This window comes from Eucyclogobius newberryi, unplaced genomic scaffold (genome assembly GCF_026437365.1).
Source record: "Eucyclogobius newberryi isolate DKJ021-1_F unplaced genomic scaffold, fEucNew1.0.hap1 SCAF_12, whole genome shotgun sequence".
Lineage (NCBI taxonomy): Eukaryota > Metazoa > Chordata > Actinopteri > Gobiiformes > Gobiidae > Eucyclogobius > Eucyclogobius newberryi.
This window is the reverse complement of record NW_027315746.1, coordinates 20,034,060-20,053,570: the sequence shown is the minus strand read 5'-3', so window position 1 is coordinate 20,053,570 and position 19,511 is coordinate 20,034,060. Positions and strand designations below refer to the sequence as shown.

The 19,511-nt window shown below is 40.4% G+C and overlaps 2 protein-coding genes and 1 long non-coding RNA gene across 4 annotated transcripts in view; 1 reads left to right on the top strand and 2 right to left on the bottom strand.

Moving 5' to 3' along the window:
* The window catches only part of LOC140356393 (semaphorin-6B-like), a 28,668-nt gene extending 21,046 nt beyond the window's left edge, over nt 1-7,622 (bottom strand). Inside the window, exons 1-2 of one of the 2 annotated variants that reach the window (XM_072441291.1) lie at nt 7,534-7,549; nt 7,362-7,428 (exon numbers count right to left, since the gene is read on the bottom strand). The gene's annotated coding sequence lies outside the window, so the exon portion shown is untranslated. Of the gene's footprint in view, nt 1-7,361 lie in introns of both variants that reach the window. The other variant, XM_072441289.1, reaches the window with a different exon arrangement.
* A 1,429-nt stretch (nt 7,623-9,051) lies between these two features.
* On the top strand, nt 9,052-14,195 carry LOC140356392 (alpha/beta hydrolase domain-containing protein 17A-like). The gene is made up of 6 exons (XM_072441288.1): nt 9,052-9,232; nt 9,869-9,949; nt 10,381-10,829; nt 11,051-11,245; nt 11,346-11,525; nt 11,606-14,195. Exons 3-6 carry the CDS (start codon nt 10,384-10,386, stop codon nt 11,829-11,831), a joined length of 1,047 nt encoding a protein of 348 aa, XP_072297389.1. The 5' UTR covers nt 9,052-9,232; nt 9,869-9,949; nt 10,381-10,383; the 3' UTR covers nt 11,832-14,195.
* A 256-nt stretch (nt 14,196-14,451) lies between these two features.
* Nucleotides 14,452-15,335, bottom strand: LOC140355725 (uncharacterized). The gene is made up of 3 exons (XR_011926015.1): nt 15,233-15,335; nt 15,054-15,161; nt 14,452-14,828 (listed from the first exon to the last, which is right to left on the bottom strand). It is a non-coding gene; the product is annotated as an uncharacterized lncRNA (long non-coding RNA).
* Between the last annotated feature and the right edge of the window lie 4,176 nt (nt 15,336-19,511).

Below are 19,511 nucleotides of genomic sequence, written 5' to 3'. Positions count from 1 at the left end.
CAATGGCTATTTAACTATTCAAGTTTTTTTTCTAAAAGTAAGTGTCTATGATGATAATAATGATAAGGCCATGTATTTGATGCAAAGTACACTAAGGCTGACAACGAAGGCAGTTAGAAAAATAGTACCAAATCTACAACCAACAACTATCAATACTGAAAAAAAAAGAAAGAAATCACATAAATTGCACCAAATTTGACCTTTTTCTGAATAGTTTTAGAATCATCTTGAGTTTCATCAGAGCTGATATAAGGCCACATGGAAAGTTTGTGTTTTATTATTGAGGAAATATGTATTGAGCCTATTCAATAGTATCAAATCGAGTTTGAAATGTTAGTATTGTTACAACACTGGCAACACCACAAGATCACAGGATTTCACACATTTGCGAATATCTTTACTATAATTCACTCCTAAATCTCAAGATATCTCACTCTTTTCTTCGACTTTCCGCTGTTGTGAATATAAATCCTTTTTAAGTAGCCCAAAAATAATCATCCGACTTACAAAAAACTGTGGTCATCGAGGACACCATCAACTAAATGACTAAATGTGTACAGCCCCATTGATATCTGCATAAATACTCTCAGTGCATTTCTAAATCTGCATAAAAGGATGGATTTATTTGGCGACATTTCACTGGGAATCATTCTCAAAGCTGCATTAGGAGCGTGCATCTTGACATTTCACTCATCATACTGTATGTGTCACTGTGATTAGGTCTGCTCGTGCACAGACTCTCCATTATTGTTTAGTCGCCATACTCTGTGCTGCTGTTACCGTAGCAACCAGTAGCAAAGCTGGGCAGGGATGGTCTATTGCAGTAGATGTAAAAACGAACAGGGTGGGATGTTCTCCAAGGCAAACATGACTATAGAGTACAATATGAACCAAAGCAAAATAGTATATAGTAGTGGTAGTAATATATTATTGAATACTGCTACCAGCATTGGATTGAGCTCATAGTTTGTGTTAGGTAATGATAAACTAATGATCTGAATGCTTCTTAGCGATGCGGGGGATGGGAAAAGACGACCCTCACAAATCACATGTTTTAAAGCGCCTTCAGGTTTTGTTCACTGACTGGAAGGTCAAATAAGTTCTCTTGAGGATTTGGAGACCTGATTCAATAGGAAAACATAAATCATTTCTAAGATGCTTTCGTCTGTGCAGTCAAAAGGACTTGAACACAGTGAGATGTCCTACAGGCGCAAACACAGACATGGGCTAAACTGGGAGAAATGGGTCACCTTCACACTCTGCTGCACCACTCCACAACCACTGTAACTTCATTATTAGTCTAAATCAGATTGTCAGATTAAACCGACAATGTCCAGTAAATGCAATGTTCTTCCTGTAAGGTAGTTCCCCTTATAGCAAATTATTCTGCATTTCTGATAAACAAGTAGTTCACACGAAACATTGATAAGTGTCTTTATTGTGAAACTATTTGTGCTGCACCTGAATGCACGAGTGCCAAAATATGTTTAAAATTAAAGATATGTAGCAATTACTGAACAAAAGCTTTCATTGTTTGTCACATTTAAACTGTGAAATATGTTTAAACAAAGCAAACAGCCGGAGTATAGAACGAACCAATTTATTTTGCAAGACTGACACAAAAACACTCACAACTGATCACTGAGCAGGGCTGGGAATGCCAACATATGAGATGGCAAAAAATTGGCATCTCATCCTTGTGACGATCTGCTGATATTAAATGCCACAGACACTTTCCCCCACCCATCCTGATTGGTCAGCCTCTGTCATGGTGAGTGAGTGACAGGTGGATTTAACCAATCACAAGGAAATGTGGACGTTCTAAAGAAGAAGACTTTATTTACATCTTTGTGGCAATATAAGGATACAAAATGTGCCATACATAAATTATGATTAAATTGAAAAAATAATCTAGCTCCAGGAAAATCAGGATATACGTTTTTGGCATATTGCTCACATTTATTCATAAAGTCCCTGTTGATTTGATACAATACATGGCTCACGATACGTTAATATCACTACACGGCGACTGATGGGATCAATGATAAATTGTACGAGATAATCTATACAATATCTATATAAGATCTATATAATCTGATTCAAAAGGAACAAATACAACTTATTTGTTGTTGAACCATTGCATGCACATTCTGTTTATGAAATAGACAAAACAGTGAATATACCAACTTTCTCTCACTATTGAATGTACTAAAACGTGAAGTTTTTTCAATACAGCAGCTTATGATGTCAATGCTGTATCAACAAATACTGTATCACACTTATATTTTGGCTAAAATATGCATGATATACACGGGAAGACACAAAATAGGAGCTCTAGACAGACTGGAAAGATATGCCAGCATCACTTATCGTAACCACATCTTACTGTTTCAGCCCTTTTGCTGTCTGAAGCTTTATCTAAGAGCACTATATTATCTCACTGATGCTTGAAGGGAAAAGTGGCTCTAGTCATAAACCATTTCGGTGGATCTAGGACAATTTTGCTCCTGTTCAAATTGTGATAGCATCGGACAATATGCACAAAACTGTCTCATATACACGCACACACACTCTAAAATCAGTTTTCAGCTCATCAAGGCTATACACCCTCAAGAGGCCTCTCCTGTCCACCGGGAGCGCCGCTAATCAAAGTTAAGGGAATCTGTCTTTTGCAGTTAAATATCCTAAAACACTACTCAATCTGCGGGGTCGTTTATATGCTAATGCAGGGGTTACGTCCGCGCGGACCACTGATGCAGCTGCGCCTATCAGGTTAAGTGTATGGAGGAGAGAAACAGAACAGAAGGAGGAGAAACGAAAAGAAGGGAGGAAGAACAGAGGCACGAGGGAAGAGTGCTATTCTCCTGGGTGTGTGCCATAGGTAATTAAAATAGGACGGACAGAGCAGCGAGCGAGCAGGACTCTCCCACCAGGCTCTAATCAGACCTCCTGCCTAAAGCCCGCGTGGTGACAGCCACATTCTCGCCTGCATGGATAAAGCCAGCTTATGGATAATCTACACAAGCAAGAATGTAATCAAAACAGCGATATGCGTGTCGTAAAACAGGCGATATATCAATGATGGTGTATAGGGGTGAGACGACACAGGCACAGTATATTTATGGCGCTGTAAGGAGCTGCAGCAGCAAGGGCGAACGTTACTAACCAGAGTTTGACTGCAGTAAGCACATATACATTCAGCGCACATAGCCCCGAGCCAGTATGCAGTGCACACCTCTCCGACACACGTGCACCGCGGCCACATACGTGCGGCAGCAGTGATGCAGTCTCCACACGGCGACAGGGGAGGTGGGAATGGACTCCTATCAACCACACGGTGTAATGTGCAGTCTGGGGTTTCTTATCACAAGTGACCATTTTTTTAAAATTTGAAACAAGACAATGATTATTTAGTCAAGGCGTTGTTTGGGGGCAATCGTTCTGTTAATCCTTGTTGGTTGAGAACTAGTGTCTGAATCCAGTTTGATGAAGGGGAATCTTTTGCCTATTCTTTTCACTTTCAACCATGTCCAAACTTCTTCTATTATGAGTAGCACAAGGGGTAATGGCTTGTGTGTTTGTTGGTTGTATCACCATTATAAAAAACAATACATTAACTATCTTTGATTAATTATCATTACCATAATGCTGTTTCTAATTGATGGTGTGGACTAGAGAAATGTTTCAACTCAAAACCACTGCGTGTTTTTCTTTGTACTGTGATCGCCACAAGCAATAAATATGTCTCTTCTGGAGGATCACAGCTCTCACTAGGAGGTCTACACACATTTGAAATCAAAATGCCAAAGAGCTGCTGGTAGATTGACATCCACACACACACAGACACAGACATGCACACACACACACACACACACACGCACACACAGACACAGACATGCACACACACACACACACACGCACACACACACACAGACATGCACACACACACACACACGCACACACAGACACAGACATGCACACACACACACGCACACACACACACAGACATGCACACACACACACACACAGACATGCACACAGACACACACACACACACACAGACATGCACACAGACACACACGTGCACACAGACACACACGTGCACACAGACACACACGTGCACACAGACTCACACACGTGCACACAGACTCACACACGTGCACACAGACTCACACACGTGCACACAGACACACATCTCTCGCTTCTATTTCTTGTAGGTGTAATTGTGTTGCTGCTTTGCTCCGGGCAGCGCCAGTGACTGCAGCCCCACATGAAAAGCATAATTAAAAGAGAAAAGTTGTGTTTGTGTGGGAGATGGGAGATGGGAGGGGTGAGCTAGAGGACAGGATGGAGGAGAGAGGGAGATTAACCCAAACAAAGCTTCATCAGGAAAATAACTATAGCTGCAAGACAAAGACCAGACTGTGACTTCACTGTATCTAGCAATAAAAAACACCTTTCTTTTGACTAGAGTAGATTTATTTGTTAGACACCAAATAATGCCAAAGTAAACAAAAAGACACAAAAATAAAATATATATCTATTTATTTTATTTATTTTATTTATTTTATTTATTTTATTTATTTTATTTATTTTATTTATTTTATTTATTTTATTTATTTTATTTATTTTATTTATTTATTCATTTTATTTATTTTGTTTATTTTATTTATTTTTATTTTTAATTAAACATATTAATATATAATAGATACATTGTGTCATTTTGGGGGAATACATTGGCAGGAGAGCTAAACAGGAAGTGGAAGTGAAGATACAGGAACATTTTGGACCACTGGCCAATGCATACAAAGTTCAGCTCTAACTACTGAGCCACACTGCAGCACAGGTTTGCAAGTACTTTTTAAAAAAACAACAAACTCACTCTTATACATGTTTTTGACCATAAACATTTTATCCTGTCTATAACTCTCCAAACACTATTGTGATATGTATCTTGCAGCCCTAATATGTAGCATGAACTATAGGCAAGGATTTAAGAAGTGGCTTAGCAGTGGCATTTAGGAAAGGTCACTTAGCTAAGTGTTTTCTTTGCGGCTGCCTCAAGAAACAGAATGGTCCTATTCTGACTGCAGTTTTTTGGATGGAAACTAAAAAGGTAAGCCACTAACTTTAGCATTGTTTTAAAATTAAATTATTTGTGTGACTTTGAAAATTGCTTCTATTACAGACCCATATACAATGTTGTTTGAGCAATGGTTATTCTTATAGGTTGTAAAGCACATAGCACATCTTTACATGAAGGTATAACTCTAAATCACATGTAAACCTCCTTCGTTAGTGTGTTATGGGCTCTTGACAGTGTTTAGCGCGGTTGCCAAAGGTGAAAGCTCTCATCCGGCGTGGCATCTTTTACTAGCTTGTAAATGAAACATACCTGCATGAATCCTATAACCTCTAACCTCGTAATCCAGCACATTAAAACTCCCATGAGTCTTTGCTCAGAGGGTCTCATTGTAATAGGTCACTTTCTGTCCAGATGCCTACACAGTTTGAAACCTTTGACCGCTCTGTAGCACACACTTCCACGCTTACTCGTCTTTTAAACAACAAAATGAAGATAAACACTTGGCTTTAATTAGAAAACCTAACTCCTAAATTATTCATTCATGGAAAAAACAAGTCTGGTTCAATCATCAATGTGTGATTTCTTGGTCTATTGTAGCACACGTGTATTTCGAGATAAGATTACAGCAGCAGTAATCTCAAACATAAAATGGTAGAATTCAGCAGTGTTCAGAAGCAGGAGTGAGTGTTGTCGTAGGTAAAGAGGCAATTTGTCGCAGGTTGCTCGACACAGTCTCTGGGTGTTAGGAACAGGATCAGTTACGTTACATCACTCCATTTTACAGATTTGTTCTGCCTGTTCCATGTCGAAGACACAAAGCCATTTCAGTCATTTAAAGAAATGAGCTTGTCTTGAACCATCCACATGAACTTTGCTCTGGTTGTTGATGCCTAATCATAGCGTGCAGCTTTCCTGGCTCCTCTCCACACATGCCCCAGATGCCCTGTCCCTGCTTTAGCATGTGTGATTGAATAGGGACCTGTGTGTGATCAATAGAACTCATTAAAGGTGCTGTGGGCAGTCATCTCTTTCACCTGCAACTGTTATGGCTTATTGCTTCAAGAGCTTTTAACTTTGTCAAAATCAAATAAGTGGATTCATCGAGTTGGCCTTTAATGTAAGTGTGCACATGAGGGTTTGGTGTAAGTCAGAGATGGGGCTTGGTTGCTGGTGAAACAGTAGCTGCACCTGTTGTAGCTTTATGGTTGGGTTAGCACCTGCTCACAGTGCTGCTGTGAGGCTGTCTGTGTGGGCAACAGGGATAACAGGGAGACCATTCACTGCCTCTCAGACTGCTGTCTGCAGGCTCGGCTTTCTGCTACACATTTTTGCTTCTGTCACTTATGCTCTGCCTACCCCCTGTACTCTATTCACCAATTTGACAACTACCACACTCCATCCTCTGCGTCTGCTCTCTTCAGTCGCTCTTTTGTCTGAAACTGTCTTTTCATCCCAAACAGTCAACACAAAAACACAGACACAACTGTCACGCCTTTGGGGGCTGTTATAGCTCTTCTGTGGAAAAACTGTGCCGTTGTGTAAGGCATGATGTTGTAAACAATAAACAGCATATAAATCACTTAAATGTGAGCAAGTTCGGCAGCACTTTCACATAAACTTGGCCTGTAGGGGCTTTCATTGGCCAATGTTGTCACTCATGTATCTGTGCATTTCTTTTGTAAGCTCACTTTAGAGTACATTTACATTGTTTGTGTATTTATAATCAGTCAGTCCTGTCACACAACTAAAAGTGCCCGACAACAAAATCAATTGCCCTCCTGGTTCCAGATCATCACAGCAGACCTTTGCTCTCCTTGGCGTGGGAAACCTTAATTAAACGTTTGTTCTTGTTGTTTTTAACACAATGCACAGTAATCTCCTAAGAGTTAGACTATACACTGATGGATTTCACTGAGGCTTTGTGCTCATCAATGCAATGCAGTGTTAAGAAACATCTTGAATGCTGATACATCAATTCACATTTGGGCACATTTGGGCTACGCCGGGAGCCCCAGTTCAACACGTGAAATATACAACATAATATCCAGATTGTACACATCAACACATTACACCTGCAAGAGACACAAAGAGCACTTCATGCACCATCCAGACGATGCTCGGCACACATAGCCCAGAGAGAGGAGGGGTGCTAATAATGCAGCAATTGCGTTAGATGCTAGCAATACACTGCGCACCCACCGTGTACCTGTAAATCCCCATCTACGCCCAGTGTTTCCTTTACATCTCTATGTCTGAACGCGTTTGGCTCACTCACCACGGCAGATGGACAGGTACCGGGAGGATGCTGCAGGTGCCCTCTCCTCTCCTCTTCCCTTCACACTCTGTGGTCAAAGGCTGATGGGTGACTGGGTCCTGTACATCCACTGGTTCTCTGCAGCAGCAGCAGCAGCAGCAGCAGCAGCAGCTCCTCCACAGCCGCACCTCACCTGTCTCGTCCCTCTGTGGGTCCTGCGCGTCTCCGTAGCAGCATCACCCTTCAGCAAGCGCGTCCAATTTTCGCACGGGGCCAACAGAAATGGTGCTTTTTAAGAGCAACCCCCTCGCAGACCCGTTTGTGGAAATTGCAATTTTCACCGGGCGTTCTTGTCTCTTCAGCCGCGTTCACGATTCTAAATCATGCAAAAGCGGAGTGTGGGGATTCTTCAGTCAAAGGGGGCGCAGCGGCCGATTGGTCAGGATGCGCTTTGGGAAGTCACTGATCAGCAAAATGTGGTCTAATCCTCCTTTTGAATTTACAGTGGCGAGGTGAAGTGTCCAACGCAGAGCAGGCACAGTGACAGCAGGGGCCCATAATTCACACCCCCCGAAACACAGTCCTGCAGCGGATCAATGATGAATAGACTCTCTCACTCCGTCTCTCGCTCTCTCTTTCTTTCACGTGCACACGCGCCGCACAGAAACATAGGCCAGATTTGTACAGATCTTTTGGCACTGTTTTGAAAATGCCCACACCCAAACAAAGATGACTCTTTCACATTTGTAAAGCTCACAATATTAGCCAAAGTTTGAGCAAATAATAGCCGCATGGTCCTGCCCATGCGGGGCCACTGTGATCATATTAATACGAATACAATGCTTATGACTGTGATAAGATAAAATATCAGTGGAATCATTTTAAACAAAAACATTTTCTATATTCACTTTTTCAACAAGCTACAATGTTTTTTTTTCTTTATAATGTATTGCTAAACTTTCATGATTAGATTTTTATTGTTAAATAATAGGCCTACTTAAAACATGCACTATGGTGCAATAGTTTGTTTTGGGGGAATCTATGAAGGTTATTTTGACATAGATTTTTTTTTAACATAGATTTTTTTTTATTTTTTACATCGAATCTAGTAAAATATTCGTTGTATATACATTAATTCGATGTTAAAAAAATCGATATAAAACACAAAATGACCTTCATACAATGTGATATAACACAACAAAACGTAACATAATATCACAAAACATAAAATAATATATAACATAACATTAATATAATATATAACATAACATTAATATAATATAACATAATACAATAATGTATCATATTATACTGCATAGTATTATACATGCATCTTTCCTATTTATATAATATAATATTGATATAATATAACATAATATCACGTAACATTATATAATATAATATGGTACAATATAATATAAAATAATATAAAATTGTGTCATATTATGCTGCTATTTATTATACATGCATTTTTATAACTCACTTTATTGATATTTAATTGTTTTAATTATTTAATTTGTGATGGTTTTCTTTCCTATTTCCTAGTTCAGAAGATAATTGCACAAACCAGTGTTAATTAAATATAGCATAACTTTGGTTAACCAAGGTTAACCTATTTCTTCTAACAAAAATATTAATAACTAAACTAAATAAATAATAATAACAGAAGCACCACGTCTCTACGTCATTTCCGGAATTGCTGGGACGCAGTTGTAAAAAAAAAAAAGAAAAAGAAAATTTAGTAGCAATGGATTGTAGCTAGCCGCCGATAGCTGTCTATACGCCTGAAGAAACCATCCATGACAAGAAACGCGGCAGGTTTTCGAATTCCAGTGCTGCTCGTGTGTACCTACAGAGACACACCAATCTGTCTACAAAGGATTAGTAAATCGGTAGGTAAATAATATTTTCATATTACTAGATAAGCTACCATGATATTCGCCGCTAGCCGAGCGCTATGCTAGCCTCTGCTGCCGATCAAATCTTCCTAAGGAGATGTCGTGTAGCAATAATATTTCTATTTTGATGTGTGTAACATATCAGCTATGCCGTTGTTATATAGTTATATCAGTGTTGATAAAGGAACTTGTTTTTTTATGTTGGCTCAAAGGTCTTATATCAGAGATTTTATCGTATTTGGGCAGTAGCCGCGATTAGCCGGAGTGTCCCTGTGGCTCTGTGCTGAGGTGTTTAATTAGTCATCTTAAACACAAGCACTTAGATCTACGACTGTATATTAATTGGGAAATTTGAGGATCGTAATGGTGGTCTTCATATGACCATGTTAACACAGATGCATCACTAAATAATGTAAATTCGTTAACCCTTATTTGTGGTATGAGATGTAAACATGTTTGTATCTGGCCTTGGGTCGTAGTTCATCCGGGTATAGGCCCCATTCTGACTGTCAGATCTCAAATTAATTTTTTTTTTAATTCATCATTGTGTGTTTGTTGAGTCGTTCAAGGGAAAGTGAATAGGCTGTTTACGTTTAGTGTGAGTTGTAATATGTATGTTTTTCTCTACAGATCTGGCTGGCTCAGTAACAGGAGTGTAGAGCCTTGGTGCTGCTTTATGTCCTTTTCAAAGCCCAGGGATTTCACATTCAGGTGCAGCATCATCTTCACCTTTTTATATGAGGAATTGGGGGGTTGACATCAAGTGACATAACCAAATCAAACAAATGTATTATTTTTATTATGTTAATTAAAAGCATTTTTTGAGCTATAAAATCTGCCTATAAAGTAACATAAATTCTGCTTTTAAAGACATGACATTTAATGCGATACATTACAGCAAGCTTTCTACACACCACATGCAAGTCATTGTTTTCCATTTTCTATTTATATATAAATATATATATATGTTTATATAAATATATGATGTCACAACTATTGTCTGTAGTATAAAGAGTGCACCACATAGTCTTTTATTGGTGAACTTTGGAAAAGTACTACAAACATGTATCTTGTTTGTATTGTATTCGTGTTGTTTCTCTTTTTACCCAACTTATTGTAAGGATGTATTTTTTCCCCCCCAGAAAATGAACGGTTTGTCCATACGTGAGTTATGCTGCTTATTCTGCTGCCCACCTTGCCCCAGTCGTATTGCAGCCAAACTGGCATTCCTCCCCCCTGAACCCACCTACGCCCTAATCCCTGATCTGGACCCCACTCCGATCTCTACAACTGAGTCCAGCTCCGGGCCGGCGCCGGCGTCGCTGGGGGCTCCAGGGCTTCGCTCGCGTCTGGGGGCTGGAGGTGGAAGTGAGAGGGGAGGAGACAGGGGAGGAGGGGGAGGTGCCACCAGTGCAGGTGGAGGCACCAGCCCTGGGGTCGTCGTAGAGCCCAGATGGAAGCTTCACCTCACAGAGCGAGCAGAGTTCCAGTACTCTCAAAGAGAACTGGATGTGACCGATGTGTTCTTGGCCCGCTCCAGCAGAGGGAACCGTGTCGGCTGCATGTACATCCGCTGTGCTCCCAACGCCAGGTCAGTCCAACGTGTTGATAAGCTTTGTTTTTTATTATGTTCAGCAATAATAATATTTGAATTGAATCTGATTGTTGTTACTGTGTACATATTGTCATAATCATTGTGTGTAAAAGGCATTTGTAAGTGAAAAAGAAAACCAAAGTTAATGTTGTAAGCTTGTCAGTGTCGTCTTTAGCCAGAACTGAACTAAACTTTCCTCTTAATTCGCCTCTATCCAGGTTCACTGTGTTGTTCTCGCATGGTAACGCTGTAGACCTTGGCCAGATGAGCAGCTTCTACATCGGTTTAGGAACACGCATCAACTGCAACATCTTCTCCTACGACTACTCGGGATACGGCGTAAGCACCGGGAAGCCCTCAGAGAAAAACCTCTATGCTGACATTGATGCTGCCTGGAATGCGCTGCGCTCACGGTATAATTTCTGGCCTTCCTATTGACAATTTCTTAAAATGTTGCGAGGGATTTGATTGCATTTATGAATTTGGAGACTTACTGGTCATCTGATGTTGCAGGTACGGTATCAGCCCGGAGAACATCATCCTCTATGGGCAGAGCATCGGTACAGTGCCCACAGTAGACCTGGCTTCCCGTTTTGAGTGTGCCGCTGTTGTTCTGCACTCTCCACTAACCTCTGGGATGAGAGTGGCCTTCCCTGACACCAAGAAAACCTACTGCTTTGATGCCTTCCCCAAGTGAGTATTCCCTTGTTGTATAATGCAGTTGAAAGACGATAAGGAAGCCATACCAGTCATACCTTCTTTTTTTTTTTCAGCATTGAGAAAGTGGCAAAAATCCCCTCTCCAGTCCTGATCATCCACGGTACAGAGGACGAGGTGATTGACTTCTCTCACGGCCTGGCATTGTTCGAGCGCTGCCCCAAAGCCGTGGAGCCGCTGTGGGTGGAGGGCGCCGGGCACAACGACATAGAACTTTACAGTCAGTACCTGGAGCGGCTACGGCGCTTCATCAACCAGGACCTGGCTGCACAGCACGCCTGAAAAACAAACTGCCGCCTCTGCATTTTTACAGCCTCCTGAGAGCCTGAGACGTGATGCTGGTATGTTTGTGGAGCGAGTGTCTAAAGGGAATTCTGGTTTATTTGTCACATCTGTGTGTCTTTAAAGTAGCACTTTATGTTACTTAAAAATCTTTTACAACTAGGTTTTTAATATACACATACACTAAGATCACTTTCATGGAGCATTTGACATCTCTTACCAGTGAAATTACAGCTTTAATGTATTAAAAGTAACAAAAGCTTTGTCCAAAGGCACACAGATGTCATTTTCTGAGTGAATGCTGCTATGAATGAAAGTGTAAAATCATATCACTATTAACTAACAGTGTTGATGCTATCTATGTGACATGAAGGATATCCTGATGACTTGGAGAACTGCAACAAGGGAAAATGTAATGGAGACTTTTAAATCATGGTGTATTTTTTTTTAAATTTTCATTTGTATGAAGAATACCTCCACAGCTTGACCACTTAACTCTCCCGTGCAGTGGACTAACTATTGGTCAAGCATGTGTCATCCTCGCTTTATCCTGCTCAAATGAACCTTTGAACTCAAGGCGCCTCCCTTCTAGACTGTCCTCTTTAGTGTCAGTTAAAGTGGACCTACAGAGACTTGTCTGAGAGACTCCTGGCTTGTTGGGCATTTCCTTGCCTTTATTTTGTTAATTTTTAACTGCTGGGAAACGTGAAATGGCCACCATATATGTTGTCCATTTGTCCTAGGCTGCTTTTTATTAATCACCAGTTGTAACTAATTACGCTGTTGCATTATGGATAAGCAGTCCAAGGTTCTTCTGGTATTGATAAGAAAACAAGTCCTCACTGTGGATATTGCTCGCTTTACAATTGGTTTTATTTTTACAGAGACTTTGACGACTGCTGTCTTGGAAACAACAACAGGTGTTTGCAAGACCAAGTTTGAGTCTCAATTGCAGCTGTTTTTAGAGTCCTGTTGGAGGGTAAAATTCTAAACAGGCAATTTGATCCACTATCCTAAATTGCTTATTGAAAGCTATTCTTTTAATCTCAAAACTAAAGTTTCCCTTTAGTCGTACTACGCACGTTACCAGTTGCAGTCATATCTGTCGAGCATATTTGTTGATGTAGGTGATCATGTTGTGTGTTTGTCGTAGCTTAGGGCCATAGATTGATTGTTTAGAACCATACATGTAAAATGTGATGAGTATCAATGTGATTTCTGATTGGGCGCCAGGACAGTGGCATCATTGCGCCGCTTCAAACCTCTGTGGCCCCAGTCGTACGGACGCCGCTCATCTTTGAGCCTGTCACTGTTGGTGTGGTGCGGGTTCCACCACACAGACCTTTGCACATCATCACAATCATGTACACGCATACACAAACATGTACTGTACTGTGCAGTATGTTTATATATATATTGGAACAAGCATGAAAAAGCAGGTCTTAAGTTCAGCACTATTGTAAAAAGCATCCAAAGTGTAATAAGGGTATAAGATGTAAGTTTGTGTGTTTTTATTTCTTTTTTCATTGTAATTGACTATTGTGGGCCAGCAGAATGGATACTCCGTGGATACCTCCCATGGAAACTTTACTAACAGAGGTGTAAACTTGAATATATGTGGTCCCAGGACATCAGTACATTCAGTGATCTACAGTGGTCGTTTCGAGGTGGCGCATACTGAACACTAAGCGCTCTTTTTGGAGATCAAGAGCCTGTGTACGTCATCTCTGCTCTTCAGCTCAGACGGGGAGAACAATCCATCATCGTCCTGCTCTGTTTAACAAATGGAAATCCGTTAACATCTTTTTTCAGGGAAACCACTGGATCCACTTTTTACGGGGCTGAGAGTAAATAGGGGTGTGAGGGCGGGGGGAGGGTCTTAGCATTTTGATTCACTACTATGGTTATATTCCTCTGGCCCTGAATGTTTCTTCGTGGGGTGTGCGGTAGAGCAGTAAAAACAGTATGCATGTCTATTGTGTTTTGAGGAGCAAGTAAAGAGGCGGGTGTGAGCTCTAATATGTATTCTATGTGAGGGTCAAACTAAACTCATGGCATTGGAATAATAATAATAATGCGCTTTTAATCCATGGGACGTTATTTTTATTATTTCTTTTATTGCTGATACTAACTGATGTATAGAGTTTTGTGCTAGAGTTTGACATGGACAGCGGGCAGGGCTAGACTACATTAGTGAACTGTTTATATGGTTACTGTACTTACCTATTCTATTCTTTGTATTATTTGTAATTTTACGTTGCTTTTTTGAACTGAGAATATGATGTAATGATATTAATTAATGGGACGAAATCTTGACCTTTTTATCGACAAATAAAAAAAATCACTTCTATACGAAAGTAAGAATATGATGAGATTCATTTTAATCAACACATTAAAAAAGCTATTGTTTAAATACTAGATTTTGACAAAAGATTTACTGCATGTCAAATTGTGTTGTCAGTCCAAGGCCGTTAATAGTTAAACCGGGACTGCCCTCTGCTGGCTTAAAAGTGTAATTGCCTAAAAGGTAACTTGTATTTGCATATAAAGAGCAAGTTGTTACTTTACACAAGATATTCAAATATTTTACACACCTTATACCAAAGATGGTCTGTCCAAATGCCAGACGACCTTCTGCTCACTGCTGAGCTCCGTCAGCTTTATACTGGCCAGAAATAAACATATTTTCAGGCTGACTGCGTCCATATGGCACAACACAGGGAAGCAGCTCAACATTATTATTGTTTTCATCACAGATTTGCTAAATGTCTTGTCCTGGTGATGTCCAGTTAGTAACATTCCCCACCAATAAGAGCATTTCATCAATGGCTTTTTTGTTTGGTAATAAATAGTTTAATACATTGATTGTACAGCTTGTTGTCATGGCTCCCTGTTAGAATAAAGGGAGACTGTATCGACACAGATAGATGATCTTGAAAGATGGAGGTCCTTGAAGACGTATTCTCCCGCTCTCATGCCGCTTATGGCTCATTGTATCTGAAATAGTCAAAGACAAGATTCCACTCTCTTTGCACAGGTGACAGGAAACAAACAATAGACAAAAAAATGTGCACATGACGACCAAGTGTAACATGGGTGTGACAAGTGGAATGTTATCTTTGGTGCCTGAACCAGAAGGACAACTTTGTATTTATCTCATCAGTGTGTAATGGTTTTCATAAGACCCTGTGTGCATACAGTACACGTCACTGTCAGACTCACTGTGTGTGGCGTGACGTCGGTGCAACAGAGGCCAAAAAGGTCAGATGTTCCTCCAAAGCAATGATCCTCAAGCCAATGTAGCCTGAAGCCAAAAGCAGCAGCAGCATTCTGAAAGTATTAATCAGGAAGATGAGACAAAATGGACCTGGTTTCGTTTGGGACTAGTTACATGCACTTACAGAATGATGTAGGTATGAAAGACAACTTGAATATTTCTCGTTTCGCCGACGAAGAACAATGATGGGATACGACTGGCCGCACTCCTAACCCATCCTGCAGATAACAAAATAGTTGATCACTGAACATAATACACAAGGTGATTTCAGCCGTACCTTCCCCGTTGTCTCCTTGGTCTGTTGCAATAGTTTGTTTTGGGGGAATCAGTCGTGAATCAACTATTGCAGAAAAGTGACATATCAAACATATTGTGATTTAAATCATCATAATTCATGTTTTCAAAGCCCACTTTCACTAGAAAACTGCGGGAAGTCGTCATGATTGATAGCGCTCTCGCTGCTTAGATGATGATCAAAACTGTCTTCCATGCTTGAGTTGGACAATGTCTAGGATATCACAAATATACGTCATTATATGTCAAATATATGTCATTGTACTCATCATAAAGGCTTATAATGACAAGTTACAATGATCCCTGGACTCACAACATCAAGATCAAATTCATTTTCTCCAGATGAGACACGTGGACTGCTGTTGGTGCTCTCTGCCTGCAATGGTATCAAATAAGTGTTTATATTTTATACTTTTTATGGTCTTCTTTATGCTTGAATAAAATAACTTACTACTGCATGTGAACAGACACTTTGGAGGAGTTTGTAGCACATCCCACGGTTCAGAAGGGACATGAACAAGTACTGGCAGGAAGAGAAGAAGCAGGTCAAAGTTAAGACAGTTTGGAGGAAGTGGACATGAAAGAAAAAGTGATGCCTTCCTTCCTTTGTGCTGCACTTCTTAAGGCTAAATCCGTAGAGTATACACTGTACTTCCTTGTGTTATGGCAGCTATTAAATGCACAGGGTCACGGTCAACTCAACGGCAAATGATGGCAGATAGCAGAAGAAAAGATTCACTACACTGCGGCAATCACCATAGCAACGAGTGAGCTTAAATGGACAAGCTTAAACTGAGTTAAACTGATGCTCAGACTGCAAACTGGTTGTTGTATTCACCAGTTTGCTATTGCAGTTTGTGGGACCATTAAACGTCTTTAAAGCAGCTCGTTACACTGTTTTAACACAATAGTTAAAACTATTAGCCTTACTTATAATAATACAAGTTCTAGAGTCCAGTCACTAGTGAAAATGAGTTAAACATTTGTGATTTGTGACATTTTAGTTATTTGATGCTTGATCACAACATTCAATAACTCCTATGGTTTAACACTGAGCTGGAGCAGGTGTTGGTTCATATCTCTGTAAGCACTGGGCCTATCCAAATTAAACAAATATGGGCACAAAGTTAAATCTATTCTCTGTTAGCATACTGTAAATAAACAAGTGATTTATTTCTTCATCACAATAATCTCAAAGCGTGGTGCCACTATTCAACTCCAAAGATGTGATTGTTTTCAGTTGAGAGGACTTTAAACAATAAGAGAATAATATGACACGTTTGTGGAGCCAATCCCAAACAAATAATGATAAGGTTCAATGTTTGTGGATTTCTATTTGAAATACTTCTTTCCAAAATAGTCATTCTCACATAGAGGGACTTTTAAGGCCTTGTCACTAACAGAAATGATCAGGCTCCAATGCCATGGCTGAACTTGTTGCTTTCTGAAATGTCATGCTCTCAGATGGAGGGCAGGGCCTGTGTAACTCTGTGTCTGATTGTTTTTGGAAGAAGTATCTATAAATCCTCTCATTATTATTCTCAGGTAGAAGTCTTTGCATAACGGCACAGTTCATGCTGCCAACAGCTCTTATATCGCTAGCTGTGGGCATCACCAGAGCAACAGATAAACAACTGAACTACTGTTAGGTAACTGATAACTGATAACTGATCCCTCAGACGGCAAACAGACAGCAAATCTGTGTTATACATATCAATGGCTCCTGCAGTTTGTGGGACCATGGTATAAATTAACCTGTATTTTAAACTTAATCTGGATTTAGACCTATAAATAATATTTCTGGAACATTGAAAAGGAAAGTAAAAGGACTCATAGCTACAACTGTATGATAAGCCAAAGAGACAGACAAGATTTTAATTCCTCGGTGTAAAGTTCACCTGTCAAGTTCACCTGTAAAGTTCACCTGTCAAGTTCACCTGTAAAGTTCACCTGTCAAGTTCACCTGTAAAGTTCACCTGTCAAGTTCACCTGTAAAGTTCACCTGTCAAGTTCACCTGTCAAGTTCACCATGGATCGTTGTAGTTCAGTCTCAGCGACACAACCTCTCACACGACATTATTATAAACAACCCTAAGATTATGGATGTCTTGATCTACGGTAATCGCGGCTCAGTAGATCTCTTCAAAAATGCCTAGAACGTCCTTATGTGGGAAAGGAATTAGTCACATGTAACTCCACCAAAATAACTCATTAATATCTTGGGCCAATAGTCTCAAAATGCGGGGAAACTGACAATCGGGCTGAAAATGAATACTCCCATAACCACTTCAGTACATATTTGCTCATATCTAAAGCCCTTCTATCATTCCAAAACACAATCTACACAATTCTTTTACCTACTGCTACAAACAAACGATGCAGTACCTTTCCCCCGTCAGCAGATTGAATGCTCAAAGACATGGCAGAGTGATGCTTTTTCACTTCTCTCACACTTGCTAAAGGAATGACCACCTGTAACGACATCACGCATTCGACAATGTAAAAAAAACAAAGGACTATTTCACCTCCTAACGTCCAATCTTTACCTTCGTCTCTTTGAGCAGCACGGATGAATGGAAGCACACATGGTTCTCCGACACGAAAAGTTTCCCCTGATAAAGCCCATCTTTCTGCAAGGCACAAGTGAAGGCTGCGAACCACAAGCAGTTTTAAGGATGGAACCGACATTGTGTTCAAAATGTCACCCAAACATCTGCGTGCGTGTGCTGAATAATTCACTAAAAAACAATTGTGTGGCTTCTTATCCGGCGCAGGCCATCACTGGGCATACAGAGCAGCTTGTAGCACTTCATCAGCCGGCAAAGGCATTGGAGACAAACCACGAGGAGGACACAATGCCGTGTGAATTGATATCGGGGAATAAGTAAGTTCGCCCTGTGTGAACTCACCGTGGGTCAAGCTCTCTCCGCCAGGAATCTCCGGGAACAGTTTGTGGAAGCTCTTGTGCTGCTTGAGGACCTGCAGGGAAACGCTCCAGTGACTTATTCAATCGAATGTGAGGGAGCAATGTGGCTGATGAGATGATAGCCCTCGATTTGACGTACAGTCGGATACCGTGCATGATCATTTAGAACTTTCAGTGAGAGAGAGAGAGTACGCCACAGCTGATTGTACTTCAGATATCTACTGATGAAGTACAGATAGATGTCTACACGGGCAGAAACCGGTTTGGTTCAGTCGCGTACAAACCTTTGGGTGCACTAAATGTTCTTTGGTGCCATATAGTACTGAGGTTGACACTTTAGTCTCATTATAACAGAGAGATTGTTTTGGTTGCCACACAGTGAATACTCAAAAAGTGTGTATTTGGTATAAGTACTGTGGCCCCTTCTGCCATCACAATTTTATATAGGCAAAGCTCACACCAAAAGTTTGAATAGCTATTTATTTATTTATTTATATTTTCTTATGTTTTGGTTAGTAACAAATCAAAAAGCCTTACATTGCTGTTGACGTCGGTTTTCTCGGTGCTCTCCTCTGCTATGGATTGGTGTCTGCTGGAAACAAAGACGGTAATGGGATCTCGTTTGTTTCTCCTCGTACCGTTGCATGTGTTGTACCTGTGTAAAGCGTTGGCAGAGAGGTTGTGGTGGAGCCCCTGGATGTGTTCTCGGGCCTCATCCAGATTCTGCTGTGGTCGGCCCTTCCTCAAACTGTGTCTCCTGGTGAGACCCGCTCCCTCCAGACAGCTGACCCCGGAGACAAGTCACTTTACATCAGTCGTGCTCAAAATGTGTGGGATCATTTCTGTTGCATTGTAAATAGTGGGTTACAATGCAACAGAAAAGTCTTGCATGTGGAGTTTAGTGTCGTAGAATATGATGCAACTGCTGTAATAAGCACGCACTTTGTAATATTAGTATAATTATTGTAAGGAAATTCAATGATGTCTAGTTAGTTGGCAGTAGTAACCGTAGTGTGTCCTTAGCATTATATGAGAATAACTGGATTCGACTGTTTTAAAAGACAATGAAAAGTTTAACAAGTACTCACATGGAGCTGTCCAGAGAGAACTTTCTTTTCTTAAGACTCATTCAGAAGCTCTATTTGAGAACTTGATTTTTACAGGATAAGTAACGTGCCCTGGG